This window comes from Pongo abelii, chromosome 19 (genome assembly GCF_028885655.2).
Source record: "Pongo abelii isolate AG06213 chromosome 19, NHGRI_mPonAbe1-v2.0_pri, whole genome shotgun sequence".
Lineage (NCBI taxonomy): Eukaryota > Metazoa > Chordata > Mammalia > Primates > Hominidae > Pongo > Pongo abelii.
In genome coordinates this window covers 65489632-65503121 of record NC_072004.2, presented here as the reverse complement: position 1 = coordinate 65503121, position 13490 = coordinate 65489632, and the positions used below count along the sequence as shown (strand labels likewise).

Below are 13490 nucleotides of genomic sequence, written 5' to 3'. Positions count from 1 at the left end.
CTCAGCTGTCACCAAGTGGACTTTTTGCGGGGTGTGGCGGCCGGGTCTCGACCACAGCTTGGATCACCGGCAGTCTAGGAAACTGCAGCTGCACAACGTAGGGTGCAAAACTGCCCCGCTTCCTTTACAGCTCTTCTCAACCCTCACCTCCATCCCCGGTTACCCAGGCACCTTCGCTTCCAGATGCTCCCAGGCTGTCACTCAATTCGGTCATTTCATTCATTTATCACAAATGGGCACTGGGGTTGAGCTAACAGCAAGAGACAATAGGCCTTTGTTCGTATTTATTGGGTACTGCTTATGTGCTAAGCAGATCAGTTTATTTAATGCTTGCAACGACTCTCTGAGGTAGACAATATTGTTAATTCCGTTCAGGACCCCGGCTACATAATCTGTGGGGCTCAATACAAAATAAAAATGTAGGGGCTCCTTGTTTAAAATCGTGTGAAGAATTTCAAAACAGGGACAACAGAGCATGAAACCAAGCGCAAAGCCCACTGCAGTGCGATTGCACAGGTCTCTCACCTTGCAGCCGGCACTACTCCCATTTTTCAGGCAAGGAAACCGTGGCTCAGAGAGGTTAAATGGCATGCTCAAAGTCACAAAGCTGGCATGGGGCGGGGCTGGAACTGAGTCAGACAGTCTGGCTCCAAGGCCTGGAGCTCCCAGGCTGGGCCCCAGATTTAATTCAGCAAATATTGACTGACTGCTGTGGACAAAGTGCTGGGCTCACCTTGGAGGGATCCAACCTCCAGGAGCTCCAGCGCAGCAGGGTAGACAAGCCAGGAGCACGTGATGTGGTTGTGGCAGGAGCCAAGTGCAGGAGCTCCCAGGCTCCTTTGTTTTACTGAGTCACCTTAAATGTAACTCTGCCCTCTACCTTGCTTCGCCAAGGTTGGCGAGAAACTGAGTCTTAGCCACACAGGAGGAATCGGACCCCTTCTGGGGGTTTATGTGGAGTCTGGGAAACCAAGGGTGGGGTGAGGCCTGGTACTCAATCCAGGAGGGGCCCCTATGACCACCCTCGCCTCTTTTTCTTCTCAGTGCTCCCTGATCACTGGACCACTGGACACTGATGTGTCCTCAGTGCTTGGGGTCTGGCTCTGCAGGCAGCCTGCAGTCAGCCCCCATCCCCCTTTCAGGGACAAATGGCCTTCCACCAGAGTCGGTGAGTGGAGAGGCACAATGCCACTCCCCTTCCTGAGGTGGGGGTAGGGGAAGGGAGTCCCACAATGGCAGTTACAAACAGGATGGACAAGAACACCTGCTCAGGAGTCAGACTGACAGGGTTCAAAGTTCTGCTCCAAGGTTTGACCCTAACAAGAATCACTTAGTAATAAGTGGTTATGCTCTGTGACCTGGAGTAAATTACTTACCCTCTCCATGTCTCTGTGCCTGCGTTTCCTTACTTGTCAAATGGGATCAGAAGTTTCTTCCTCGTGAGGTTACTATGTGGATGTCCCCAGGCCAGTGTCCATTCAGCTCAGAGTCCACCCTCTTCAGAGACTGACCATGAGGCACGAACCCATCGTGCCTTTCACTCCTGGTTTTGCCAGGCAATACCCAGAGTACAGCACCCATCTATTAATATCTTCTGCTACACCCAAACCTGGGATGTTCCATCCTTCTTGGCCCCTGACCCACAATTTGTGGCCCTGCCACCCAGGCTCTCTTCTTCTAAACTGGATCCCCCCGAGGACTCCCAAGGGGAGCTGTTTTGTCTCCCACAAAGAAGAAGTTGGCAGCCTTGCTTCCTGCCTCCCTCCTTGCAAGACCCCTCCTGCTAGGAGGTTGGTGCCATAGGTCATTCTGTCCCCTCCCTGCCTGGGGCTGCCACTCCACCTCATTTTTGGGATGCTTCAGTCTTGGCTCATGGTCTTCTCATCCAGCTCTTACCTCAATTTCAAGTTGCTCCATTATCCAAGGACCTTATGGCCCCTTGACCTCTCAGTGACCCTCACCATGGTCACACTTGGAGGTTTGTCATCACCCCAAATTCCTCTACATTCAAGGCAGGCTTCCAGCTCTCTGAGCTTAACCTCGTTCCTTCTAGCCAGAACATGTTCTTTGGAGCACCCGCTGGACCCTCTGGCTAGCCAACCCTTCCAACAACCCGCCACACCCCACATTCTCAGAGTCACACAGGACCACCATCTCATCTATCCTTGATGGTGTCCACCACTTTCTCTCAAATGAATCCTTCCCATCGAAATGTGTCTTAATTAGCTCCATCCATCTTGACAGTGTCTTCCCATCTTTCCCCTCATGTCAAGCACCCATCATCTCTCTCTGTTTCCCCTCCCTTTCCTCTTCCCCCTCAGCCGACTCAGCGACTTCTGCTCTCAGCCTGACTTCACTAGAACGACACCCACTAAGCACACCAATGGCCTCCATGTTGCTGAAGCCAGTGGACGTTTTTCTGTCCCAGCCAGGCTGGCCCCTCAGGAGTCTGACATGTAGGCACTCTGTCCTTCATTTCTGGGGTGCTGTCCTTTGCACCCTGGCTGCTCCCCTTCTGTGTCTTTCTTTTTCTTTCTTTCTTTTTTTTTTTTTTTTTTTGAGACGGAGTTTCACTCTTGTTGCCCAGGCTGGAGTGCAATCGTGAAATCTCGGCTCACCACAACCTCTGCCTCTCGGGTTCAAGCGATTCTGCTGCCTCAGCCTCCTGAGTAGCAAGGATTACAGGCATGCGCCACCATGCCTGGCTAATTTTGTATTTTTAGTAGAGATGGGGGTTTCTCCATGTTGGTCAGGTCGGTCGCAAACTCCTGACCTCAGGTGATCCACCCTCCTCGGCCTCCCAAAGTGCTGGGATTACAGGCGTGAGCCACCACGCCCTGCCTCCATCTGTGTCTTTCACAGGCTTACTCAAACCTGGACCTGAGCCCTCTTCTCTGCTCCACTGCATGGTCTCCCTGGATAGCTCCACACCCACATGGTCTCAACAGTCAAGACCCCCAATCCTCTCTCTTGAAGCCTCTCCTCTGTCCTCCAAGCAGTGTCATCTCTGTCTCCATGTGCACATCTCAAACCTGCAGGTCCCACAATGAACCCCATGAGTTGTCCCCCCACCTGCACCCCATGCCCTCTCTTGAGGGAATGGCCCCACCTTTCAAGTCACCCTGGACACCACCTTCTTTGTTGCTGCCAATCCTGACGACGTTTCCTCCTTGACCGACCTCCAGCCCATCCCCTTCTCTGCATCTCCACTCCCCCATCTGCCCTCTGAGTGCTGCTATAGCTTCCTATCTGCTGCTGCTTTCACTCTTGCCCCTTTCCACTTCATTCTCCACTGGGAAGCTGGTGGGATCTTTCCAAAACGCAGATCCAACCGGGTCACCCTCCTGACTAAAGCCTTTCAACAGCTTGCTTCTATTCTCATCAAAAATCCCCTTCTCTGGCCAGGCACGGTGGCTCAAACCTGTAATCCCAGCACTTGGGAGGCTGAGGCAGACGGATCACTTGAGGTCAGGAGTTTGAGACCAGCCTAGGCAACATGGTGAAACCCTGTCTCTACTAAAAATACAAAAATTAGCTGGGCGTGGTGGCACGCACCTGTAGTCCCAGCTACTTGGAAGGCTGAGGCACAAGAATTGCTTGAACCTAGGAGGTGGAGGTTGCAAAGAGCCAAGATCCACTGCACTCCAGCCTGGGCGACAGAGTGAGACTCCATCTAAAAAAAAATTGGGTCGGGCACGGTGGCTCATGCCTGTAATCCCAGCACTTTGGGAGGCTGAGGCAGATGGATCACCTGAGGTCAGGAGTTCGAGACCAGCCTTGAACCCAGGTTGTGGAGGTTGTAGTGAGCCGAGATCACACCACTGCACTCCAGCCTGGGTGACGAGCGAGACTCTGTCTCAAAAAGTAAAAATCCCCTTCTCACAGTTCACGAGTCTCTCCAAGATCTTGCCTCTGCCCTCATCTACTCCCTGTCTTCCCTCTTTCTGCAGCTGCTCAGCCCTGACTCACTGACAAGCCACGGGAACTTTGCACAAACTGTACCTCTGCCTTCTTCCCCAGCACTCCCCCTGAGCACCCTCCAAGTTCCTTCCTCTCGTTCTCCGTGGCTTCACAAATGTGATTTCCTCAGGGAAGCCTTCATCCTTTGCCCCTTCCACCAGATCAGGTCACTTGTTACCTTATACCCTCATGGACTTGTCATGTGGGTGTTTAGCGGTATGGCTGTCGAATTAGCATCTGCCGCTCTCAACAGGCTATGAGTCATGTGAGGCCAGGAGCCTTGTTTCTCTCTGCCCACCATTGTATACTCAGTGCCTTGCAGAGTGGCAGGCGGCAGGCACTTAATAAATATTGGCTGAATGTAGCCAATGAGGCCATGTGTAACCTATGTGACATGAAATGGGTTCATCAGTATTATTTAAGGAAGGCTTCCTGGAGTGGGTAGGATTTGAGTAGGACCTAGAGAGGAGGAGGCTGCAAAAAGCAAAGCTTGTTAGGTTAGCTGGTGGACCTGGCCAAGGTACGCCTTCGCCTTGGATCTCATTTCTCATTTGTAAAATGGGCAGGGGTTGGACAAAATGAGCTGAAGCTCTGGCATCCCATGGCCCTAGCACCCCCCAGCCCTAGATCCCACAACTCTCCGTATTCCCTTGAGAAGAGCGGTCCTCCCCAGGCAGGGGCAGAGCCCAGTTTTATGCACATAATGGGTCCTCCCAAGGCCCGGGTGCCTGATCTGCAATTCTGCGCTCCGCCGCAGGGCGACGCTCGGAGACCAGCCACACTGTCCCAAGTCCCGGGGAAGACCCGCCCGCGGCTCCGTAGGTGCCTGGCCCGCCCCTCGCAGCCTCCTGCCCTCCCTTCCTGTCCTTAGCGGCCGGGCCCACGGCCCCGAGCAGCCATGCTGGGCGCGCGGGCCTGGTTGGGCCGCGTCCTTCTGCTGCCCCGCGCCGGTGCAGGCCTCGCCGCGAGCCGCAGGTACGGGCGGGCGAGCGGGCCTCTAGGGCACTCCCTGCGCTTGCCTGCGGGCCCAGTGGAGGGTCTTCCGGACACCGGTCCCCAGTGCCGGTCTGGACCACCCCTGCATGCCTGGCCCTTCCCCCACCCCACCTCCGGTCTGCTCCTGAGACCTGGCCCTGGCAGTAAGGCTCTCCTCCCCTCCCCTCCCGTCCTCATTTCTTCCCTCCTCTCCCCGTCCTTCCAGTGCAGTGCCAGCTCTTCAGGGACTGTTCTGACACCGCTTCCAGGAAGCCTTCCTTGCACCCCAGTGCTGGATGCTGGGTCAAGGGCCTTTCTCCAGTAGTACCCTGTGCCCTGTCACAGTCCTTTATTGCTGCATGGACCTTTCGTTATTTAGGTCTGCCTGCAGTCCCACTTCCAGGCTGAACTCCCTGAGGTCTCTGATTCCCTAGGTGTCCTGGGGTCTGGCCCAGGACCTGGCCCCACAGGAGTCCCAGCAGGTGGGCGTTGAGTGAGGGAGTCTCCATGTCTGGTTTCCTCTGTTTGTCCCTCACCTGGTCCAGTCCCAGACCCTACTGATCTTAGCTTGTCCAGCCACCAACTGTGGGCTGCCTTCCAGTGGGGCAACACCCAGGCCTGCCAGAGAGATGCCTCCAAGCAGCTGCTCCAGGAAGGGCCCGGGGAGGGGCCTGGGGAGGGGTAAGAATGGAGCCCCAAGAACCATTCTGCCCATTGTGACCCGCCCTGACCTCACAGCCATCCTTCCCACCGCCAGGCCCAGGAGGTTGGGGGAGACTAACCTGGCAAGGAGCCCCCAATGAGCCACCTCTCCTCACCCCCCAAAAAACATAAGGGGGAGCACAAAGGCCACAGTCTCCCCCATGGTTCAGAAAGGTGGGTTGGGTTGGGAGCAGGGGTCCTACTGGGGTGCTGAGTTGAATGGGGCAGGTGCTGGAGGACCTGGGAGAAGGTGGGTGGAGGCCCCTGGCTTGCCTGACTCACCAGTCCTCACCAGGGGTAGCTCCTCCCGGGACAAGGACCGAAGTGCGACGGTCAGTAGTTCAGTGCCCATGCCTGCTGGAGGGAAGGGAAGCCATCCTTCATCTGCACCCCAGAGGGTCCCCAACCGCCTGATCCACGAGAAGTCACCATACCTCCTACAACATGCCTACAATCCTGTGGACTGGTGAGCACCTCTCCTGGGGCCCTGCCTGGAATCGCTGGGGTCCTGGGCCCCTTCCAGACCCCCTGGGCTACTGAGTGATGCACCACCCTGCTGGGTCTAGGTACCCCTGGGGACAGGAAGCCTTCGACAAGGCCAGGAAAGAAAACAAGCCGATTTTCCTCTCAGGTAATGCTCCCACCTTCCCTGATATGGGGGTGTGGGCAGGGAGTGGCAGTGGATGGGGGAGGGTCCTCTCGGCCTGGCGGGTCTTCCAGGAGACTAGAGGCCAGGACGTCTTCCATGCAGCCAGGGCCACTTGGCCAGCCTCCCTCTGACCTGTCGCTGGCCCCCTGACCTCTCCCCATGGCCCTGTTCAGTCGGGTACTCCACCTGCCACTGGTGCCACATGATGGAAGAGGAGTCCTTCCAGAATGAGGAGATCGGCCGCTTGCTCAGTGAGGACTTCGTGAGCGTGAAGGTAGACCGTGAGGAGCGGCCTGACGTCGACAAGGTGTACATGACGTTCGTGCAGGTGAGCAGCCCTCCTCGGGAGTGTATGCGCCACATGGGGTCAGGGCAGCTCCCCTCACCCTCGCTCTCTCTCTGCCAGGCCACCAGCAGTGGCGGGGGCTGGCCCATGAATGTGTGGCTGACTCCCAACCTCCAGCCCTTTGTCGGGGGCACCTATTTCCCTCCTGAGGATGGCTTGACCCGAGTCGGCTTCCGCACAGTGTTGCTGAGAATACGAGAACAGGTGGGTGTGCCTCGGGGAGTTGGGGGACGAGGGTGGGGGACTAGGAAACAAGAGCCCCTCCCCCTAGCTGACCTCCAGGTGTGCCCCCACCTCCTGCAGTGGAAACAGAACAAGAACACCCTGCTAGAAAATAGCCAGCGTGTCACCACCGCCCTGCTGGCCCGATCAGAGATCAGCGTGGGTGACCGCCAGCTGCCGCCCTCTGCCGCCACCATGAACAATCGCTGCTTCCAGCAGCTGGACGAGGGCTATGATGAGGAATATGGTGGCTTCGCTGAGGCCCCCAAGTTTCCCACGCCGGGTCAGTGCCCCATGCCCGCCTTAGCCCAGGCTTTGGCCTTCTGATTCCTATGCTGGTCAGGGACCTACTGGCTCCTGGCCTCACCCGTAGTTTCCTGTCCTCCTGACTGGCAGTGACCTCCTTTCCCCTAGCCTGTCAATAGCTATCGGTGAAGACCCGACTGCTGGTGTCAGCAGTGACCCTCTCACCTTAACCTAGATGATGATCTTGTGTCCCCTGATTTGGTCAGTGACCCAGTGACCCTGGCTTGGCTAATGACATTCTGGGCTCTAGGGGGACAAGTAACTTACTGGTCCTCTGTGAGCCAATGATATTCTGACCTCTGGCTTAGGCTATTACCCTCTGTCCTGTGGGTTGACTGTTGGCCTCACAGCCTGTCCAGAGACTGCCCGTTGAGTGGACTCCCAGCCTCTGCCTGGCCCACGGCCTCCTGACCACCCCGATCTCTGTCCCCACTTTCCCATTCTCTTAGCCACATGTTCTTGGTGCCCCCACAGTGATCTTGAGCTTCCTGTTCTCCTACTGGCTCAGCCATCGACTGACTCAGGATGGCTCTCGGGCCCAGCAGATGGCCTTGCATACCCTGAAAATGATGGCTAACGGGGGCATCCGGGACCACGTGGGGCAGGTGATGGGCACTGGGTGTTCCCTGGAGGGGCAGCAGGGGGCTGTGGGGTGGGGCAGAGGCTGGGACTGGCCTCCAGCTTTGTATCTGCACAGGGCTTTCACCGATACTCCACAGACCGCCAGTGGCACGTCCCTCACTTTGAGAAGATGCTCTATGACCAGGCACAGCTCGCTGTGGCCTATTCGCAGGCCTTCCAGGTGACCCCTGACCCCAGCCCAGAGAACAGGCATCTCACTCTGGCTGCCCCTCCCAAGGCCTTCCTGGTGACTGTGGCTCCTCTTAATCTGAATCCCCTGTTCCCTCCCAGGTACCCACTCCCCAGGCTTCCCTCCCACACCTGCCTCAGAGAATGTTGCCGCCTTCCACCGGGGCCTCCCCAGTGACCTCTGTTCGCAGTCTCCTCTCTTCCCTTTCTTAGATCTCTGGCGATGAATTCTACTCTGATATGGCCAAAGGCATCCTGCAGTATGTGGCTCGGAGCCTGAGCCACCGGGTGTGTGTCCATGGTGGCAGGTGGGCCTGGCTGTGGGAGGGGTCGGGACCTCCACTGCCCTGTGGGCCGGGGCCAGCCAACTCTCCCCTCCCCACAGTCTGGAGGCTTCTATAGCGCTGAGGATGCAGACTCGCCCCCAGAGCGGGGCGTGCGGCCCAAAGAGGGCGCCTACTATGTGTGGACGGTCAAAGAGGTTCAGCAGCTCCTCCCGGAGCCTGTGCTGGGTGCCACCGAGCCGCTGACCTCAGGCCAGCTCCTGATGAAGCACTACGGCCTCACGGAGGCTGGTAACATCAGCCCCAGTCAGGTGAGGACTTCTGGGGTCACCTGACGGGCCCTGGTGCCTGCCTGCCAGGCATGTGAGCTCGCAGACAAAGGCCATTCTCCTCAGGACCCCAAGGGGGAGCTGCAGGGCCAGAATGTGCTGACCGTCCGGTACTCGCTGGAGCTGACTGCTGCCCGCTTTGGCTTGGATGTGGAGGCCGTGCGGACCTTGCTTAATACAGGGCTGGAGAAGCTCTTCCAGGCCCGGAAGCATCGGCCCAAGCCACACCTGGACAGCAAGATGCTGGCTGCCTGGAATGGTGGGGCAGCATCTCTGAGACCGAGCCTGTCTGTAGGATCCCCCTTCACAAAGCCCCTGTCTGTCCGGCACCTGCTAAATGCTCACTCTCCCTTTATTAGCGTTATTATTCTCAGTTGACAAAAGAGGCTTAAGGAGCTTGAGTAACCTGCCCAAGGTCACACACAAGGGCTGGGAACCCCGCCGTGTCTGGCTTTGGAGCCCAAGATCTTAGGGATCACCCATGGCTCCAGGGAGGTATTGGGGCCTGAGGTGATGGGGTGGACATGCCTGGAGGGTCCTGGCCAGCTTCTCACCACTACTTGTCTCTCCTGGCTCCAGGCTTGATGGTGTCAGGCTATGCTGTGACTGGGGCTGTCCTGGGCCAAGACAGGCTGATCAACTATGCCACCAATGGTGCCAAGTTCCTGAAGCGGCACATGTTTGATGTGGCCAGTGGCCGCCTGATGCGGACCTGCTACACCGGCTCTGGGGGGACTGTGGAGCACAGGTTGGGGGCTGGGTAGACCGGGAGGGCTCGTCTCCCCACGCGTCCCCAGCCTACCTCTGCCCTACTTCTCCCCTCCATGTGGACTCCAGTCCTGGCTTTGCCAGGTGCTTTCTGTGAGTTTGTAGCCTCCCTGGGCCCATTTACTCATCTGGGAAGTGGGCTGATGGCACCTGCCCAAGAGGGTTTATATGGAGGGTTAAGTGAACAAATGCGTGAAAGGGTCTCCTCTGGGAAAGGCCCACTCTCCTGGGACTCTCCCCAGCCTCTCCCCTAATGCCTGTCCCCCAGCAACCCACCCTGCTGGGGCTTCCTGGAGGACTACGCCTTCGTGGTGCGGGGCCTGCTGGACCTGTATGAGGCCTCACAGGAGAGTGCGTGGCTCGAGTGGGCTCTGCGGCTGCAGGACACACAGGACAGGCTCTTTTGGGACTCCCAGGGTGGCGGCTACTTCTGCAGTGAGGCTGAGCTGGGGGCTGGCCTGCCCCTGCGTCTGAAGGACGGTCAGTGGGGGTGCAGGGCTAGTCTGGGGTCCTGGGAGGTGTAAGTGCAGCGTGGGTGAAGAGCTGGTGTGGGCAGGAGCCCTCCTGGCTTTGTGTCTCTGCTACTTTTTAATGGTGTGATTTTTGGCTGCTGTAGTATTTCTGAGTCTCAATTTCTTTTTTTTAAATAGAGACAGAGTCTTGCTATGTTGCCCAGGCTGATCTTGAACTCCTGGGCTCAAGTGATCCTCCCACCTCGACCTCCCAAAGTGCTGGGATTACAGGCATGAACCACTACGCTGAGCATGTTTTGTTTCGTTCCTTTCTTTCCTTTCTCTTTCTTTCTTTCTCTCTTTACTTTCTTCCTTTCTTTCTTTCTCTTTTTTTTTTTTTTTTTTTGAGACAGGGTCTCACTGTCACTCAGGCTGGAATACAGTGGCATGATCTTGGCTCACAGCAACCTCCGCCTCTGGGGCTGAATCAATTCTTCCACCTCAGCCTCCCGAGTAGCTAGGACTATAGGCATGCACCACCATGCCTGGCTAATTTTTTGTAGAGATGGGATTTCTCCATGTTGCCCAGGCTGGTCTCAAACTACTGGGCTTAAGTGATCTGTCCACCTCAGCCTCCCAGAGTGCTGGGATTACAGGCAAGAGCCACCATGCCTGGCCTGTTTCTTAATAAATAAAATGGAGCTAACATTGGTACTACCTTACAGGGTTGATGTAAAGATGAATTTAGCTGTTCTGTAAACATGCTTAGCACAGTAACTGACACCCATGGATTCAGATATTGACCAAGGCTCACTTGGTCCCTGCCCTCACGAAGCTTACAGTATGGTAGGGGAGACAGCGAATATGCAGTAATAATGCAAAAACACATGCACAAATGTGCAGTTAAAATTGTGGTGAGTGCCATGAAGTAGGACGCTCTATGCGTACCTGCTCCCTATCACCCTTGTACCTTGTCTGTGGTTAAACGTTTCTTTCCCGAAACTCAAATTTTAGCTCCTCAAAGATCAGGACTTTCTGCCACTGTTGTATCCCCAGGGTCTAGTGTGGTTCTGGCACATTGTAAGTGCTTAATAAATGTTAACCGAGGGAATGAAAGGGCTTTGGGAGAGAACCACAGAGGAGGCCCAACCCAGCCTAGGGAGAGATTAGAGGACACCTGTGACAGGTGTCATTTAACCAAGGCCTGGAGGGAAAGAGGGGTCATGTGGCCATGGAGAAGCTGTGGAGAGAGTTCAGGCATAGGGAGCAGTGCATGACAGGCCTGGAGCAGGCAGCCTGTATCCTGGAGGACAGGCAGGGCCCGCGTGTTCCAGGAGGGCACCAAGGAGAATGCTGAGGCCGGCAGGGCACGGAAGCTGTCTTTTTTTTTTTTTTCTCCTAAGAAAAGAAGGCTGGTCTCAAACTCCTGGGCTCAGGTGATCCTCCCGCCTCGGCTTCCCAGGTGCTGGGACTACAGGTGTGAGCCACCATGCCCGGCTGGCAAGGAGGTTTTAAGTGGATTGTGATCTGCTCTGGTATGGGTTTAAGGAGGTCACTCTGACCACTGGTGGAGAGAAGTGGGGGTGGGGGAAACAGGCGACCAGTTAGGAGGCCATTACTCGTGTTCAGTCCAGGCAGGCATTGGTGAAGGCTCAGAGGATGTGGAAGTATGAGATGGGGAGACATGGTGAGATTTGGATCTCTTCTGGTCGCGGCCCTGGCGAGACTCACAGATGGATTAGAAGCGGAGGGAGAGGGAGAGGAAGAGGACAGGATGATGCCGCTCTAGCTTGAGCAGCTGGTTGGCTGGACAGAGGTATCAGCAGCAAGGAGGGAGCCTGGAGACCAACAGTTGAGGCTAGACAGGTAGAGTGGAGGGTGCCATAAAAAAGACAGCAAAGTACTGATAACTGCTGGAGTGGCATCCACACCCAGAGCGGGGAAGGGGCAGGATGGGCAGGGCCTTTTCTCTGTCCCATGCCCCAAGTGGCCCTGGATACAGTCCTGGGCAGGGTCCTGGGACTCAGTGACCCGCCCTTACCCCCACCCCCTGCCTCCCTGTGTGCTGCAGACCAGGATGGAGCAGAGCCCAGCGCCAATTCCGTGTCAGCCCACAACCTGCTCCGGCTGCATGGCTTCACTGGCCACAAGGACTGGATGGACAAGTGTGTGTGCCTATTGACCGCCTTCTCCGAGCGCATGCGCCGTGTCCCGGTGGCATTGCCCGAGATGGTCCGCGCCCTCTCAGCTCAGCAGCAGACCCTCAAGCAGGTGGGGGGTGAGGGCATCTGGGCTGGGACCTCGGGTAGGAGGGAAGTTGGGGCTGCGATGGCAGATGGGAACAGGGGGTGGGGTTCCTTGGCCGTCCCCAGAGCTCAGGTCTGTGTGTGTGCAGGCGCGTGGAGGCGCCTGTCAGACAGGGAGGCAGAAGTTAATATGAGTCCGTGGTGGCTGATGAAGTGTTTCTCTGTACGCCTTGGTGTCAGTGTAATTGCTTCTGTCCGTATTGTGTTATTGGTGTGTGTGTACTTCCGGGTGTGTGTGACCCTGGAGGTGTGTGTCTGTGCACCTACCTTTGAGGGGGATGCTGGTGTGAGTGTTCATCGTGTGTGTCTGTCTGCATGTGGATGCCCCATCTGCAGGTTTGCCTCTGTGTCTGCCTGCATGCATGTGTGTCTGGTGTTTGTGTGTGTGGTGTCTGCCTCTGTGTGGGCATCTACTGTGTGTGTGTGTGTGTGTGTGTGTGTGTGTGTGTGTGTGTGTGACTACTCTGTGTCTGTCTGGATGGGTCTCTGTGTGCCCTGGGTCTTCTGGGTGTGTGTCTCCCCGTGTTTGTATCTGTACCATTGTGTATATGTATGACATTTCCACTTCGGTATTCTCATGTGTGAGTGTGTGTGTGTGTTCCCACTTGCCAAGCATTAACTCATCCTGGCAGCTGAGATGAGTCCCTCTTCCTTCTTAGGGATATAGGGTGGGGCGGAGGGAGGATGGGGAAGCCCTGGTGGTCTAGGGCTCAGCCCTCCCTCCCCTGACACACCAGAGTGACCTTTCTATTCCGGTCAGATCGTGATCTGTGGAGACCGCCAGGCCAAGGACACCAAGGCCCTGGTGCAGTGCGTCCACTCTGTCTACATTCCTAACAAGGTACCCATTCCTATGAGCCCAACCTGCCACCTCCCCAGAGCTGCCCCCTCCCATCCTCAGCTCCTCAACATCTTCTTCCCCTCAGAATGTTGGGAAGAGGGAACTTCCCAGTGGGCCTTGTCAATGGGCAGGTGACCCCACGCCGGCAGGTGACTCTCCCTGCTCTGCTGCTGCCCTAGGTGCTGATTCTGGCTGATGGGGACCCCTCGAGCTTCCTGTCCCGCCAGCTGCCTTTCCTGAGTACCCTCCGACGGTTGGAAGACCAGGCCACTGCATATGTGTGTGAGAATCAAGCCTGCTCAATGCCCATCACTGATCCCTGTGAATTACGAAAACTGCTACATCCATGACTGCCCCAACCCCCTTGGGCTGGGGCAGAAGGTGAAGCATCCCAACTGACTAGAGACTCAGGCCCTGCAGGGCCTTATAGAACCTGTGGCCATCCCTGAGCACCCTGCCACCAGGTGACCTCGGCCATACTCACTGCCCCCCTTGGGCACCCACTCACCCTAGAATAAACTTAACGGTGTCCCGTGGTAA

At 56.6% G+C, this 13490-nt stretch overlaps 1 protein-coding gene across 5 annotated transcripts; it reads left to right on the top strand.

Moving 5' to 3' along the window:
* The first annotated feature begins 4741 nt into the window (after positions 1–4741).
* SPATA20 (spermatogenesis associated 20) lies at positions 4742–13490 on the top strand. 5 transcript variants are annotated; one of them, XM_063718138.1, is made up of 17 exons: positions 4829–4935; positions 5481–5616; positions 5933–6103; positions 6204–6268; positions 6460–6614; positions 6693–6836; positions 6936–7137; positions 7635–7765; positions 7858–7962; positions 8184–8258; positions 8356–8565; positions 8650–8842; positions 9163–9331; positions 9620–9831; positions 11875–12074; positions 12870–12950; positions 13130–13490. In XM_063718138.1, the coding sequence occupies exons 3-17, from the start codon at positions 5988–5990 to the stop codon at positions 13298–13300; spliced, it is 2229 nt and encodes a 742-aa protein (XP_063574208.1). In that variant the 5' UTR covers positions 4829–4935; positions 5481–5616; positions 5933–5987; the 3' UTR covers positions 13301–13490. The 5 variants fall into 5 exon arrangements, with proteins under 5 accessions (XP_002827419.2, XP_063574208.1, XP_002827420.2 ...); XM_002827374.5 differs by lacking the exon at positions 5481–5616 and adding an exon at positions 5370–5417 and having other exon boundaries at positions 4839–4935; XM_002827373.5 differs by lacking the exon at positions 5481–5616 and having other exon boundaries at positions 4742–4935.

What these genes read in the sequence shown, in the direction of transcription:
- SPATA20 (XM_002827374.5), top strand. Translation starts at nt 4,859, where the DNA reads ATGCTGGGCGCGCGGGCCTGGTTGGGCCGCGTCCTTCTGCTGCCCCGC. An exon ending in GTAACATCAGCCCCAGTCAG is followed by an intron (nt 8,566 to 8,649) that starts GTGAGGACTTCT and finishes CATTCTCCTCAG; the next exon opens with GACCCCAAGGGGGAGCTGCA. An exon ending in CTGTCTACATTCCTAACAAG is followed by an intron (nt 12,951 to 13,129) that starts GTACCCATTCCT and finishes CTGCTGCCCTAG; the next exon opens with GTGCTGATTCTGGCTGATGG.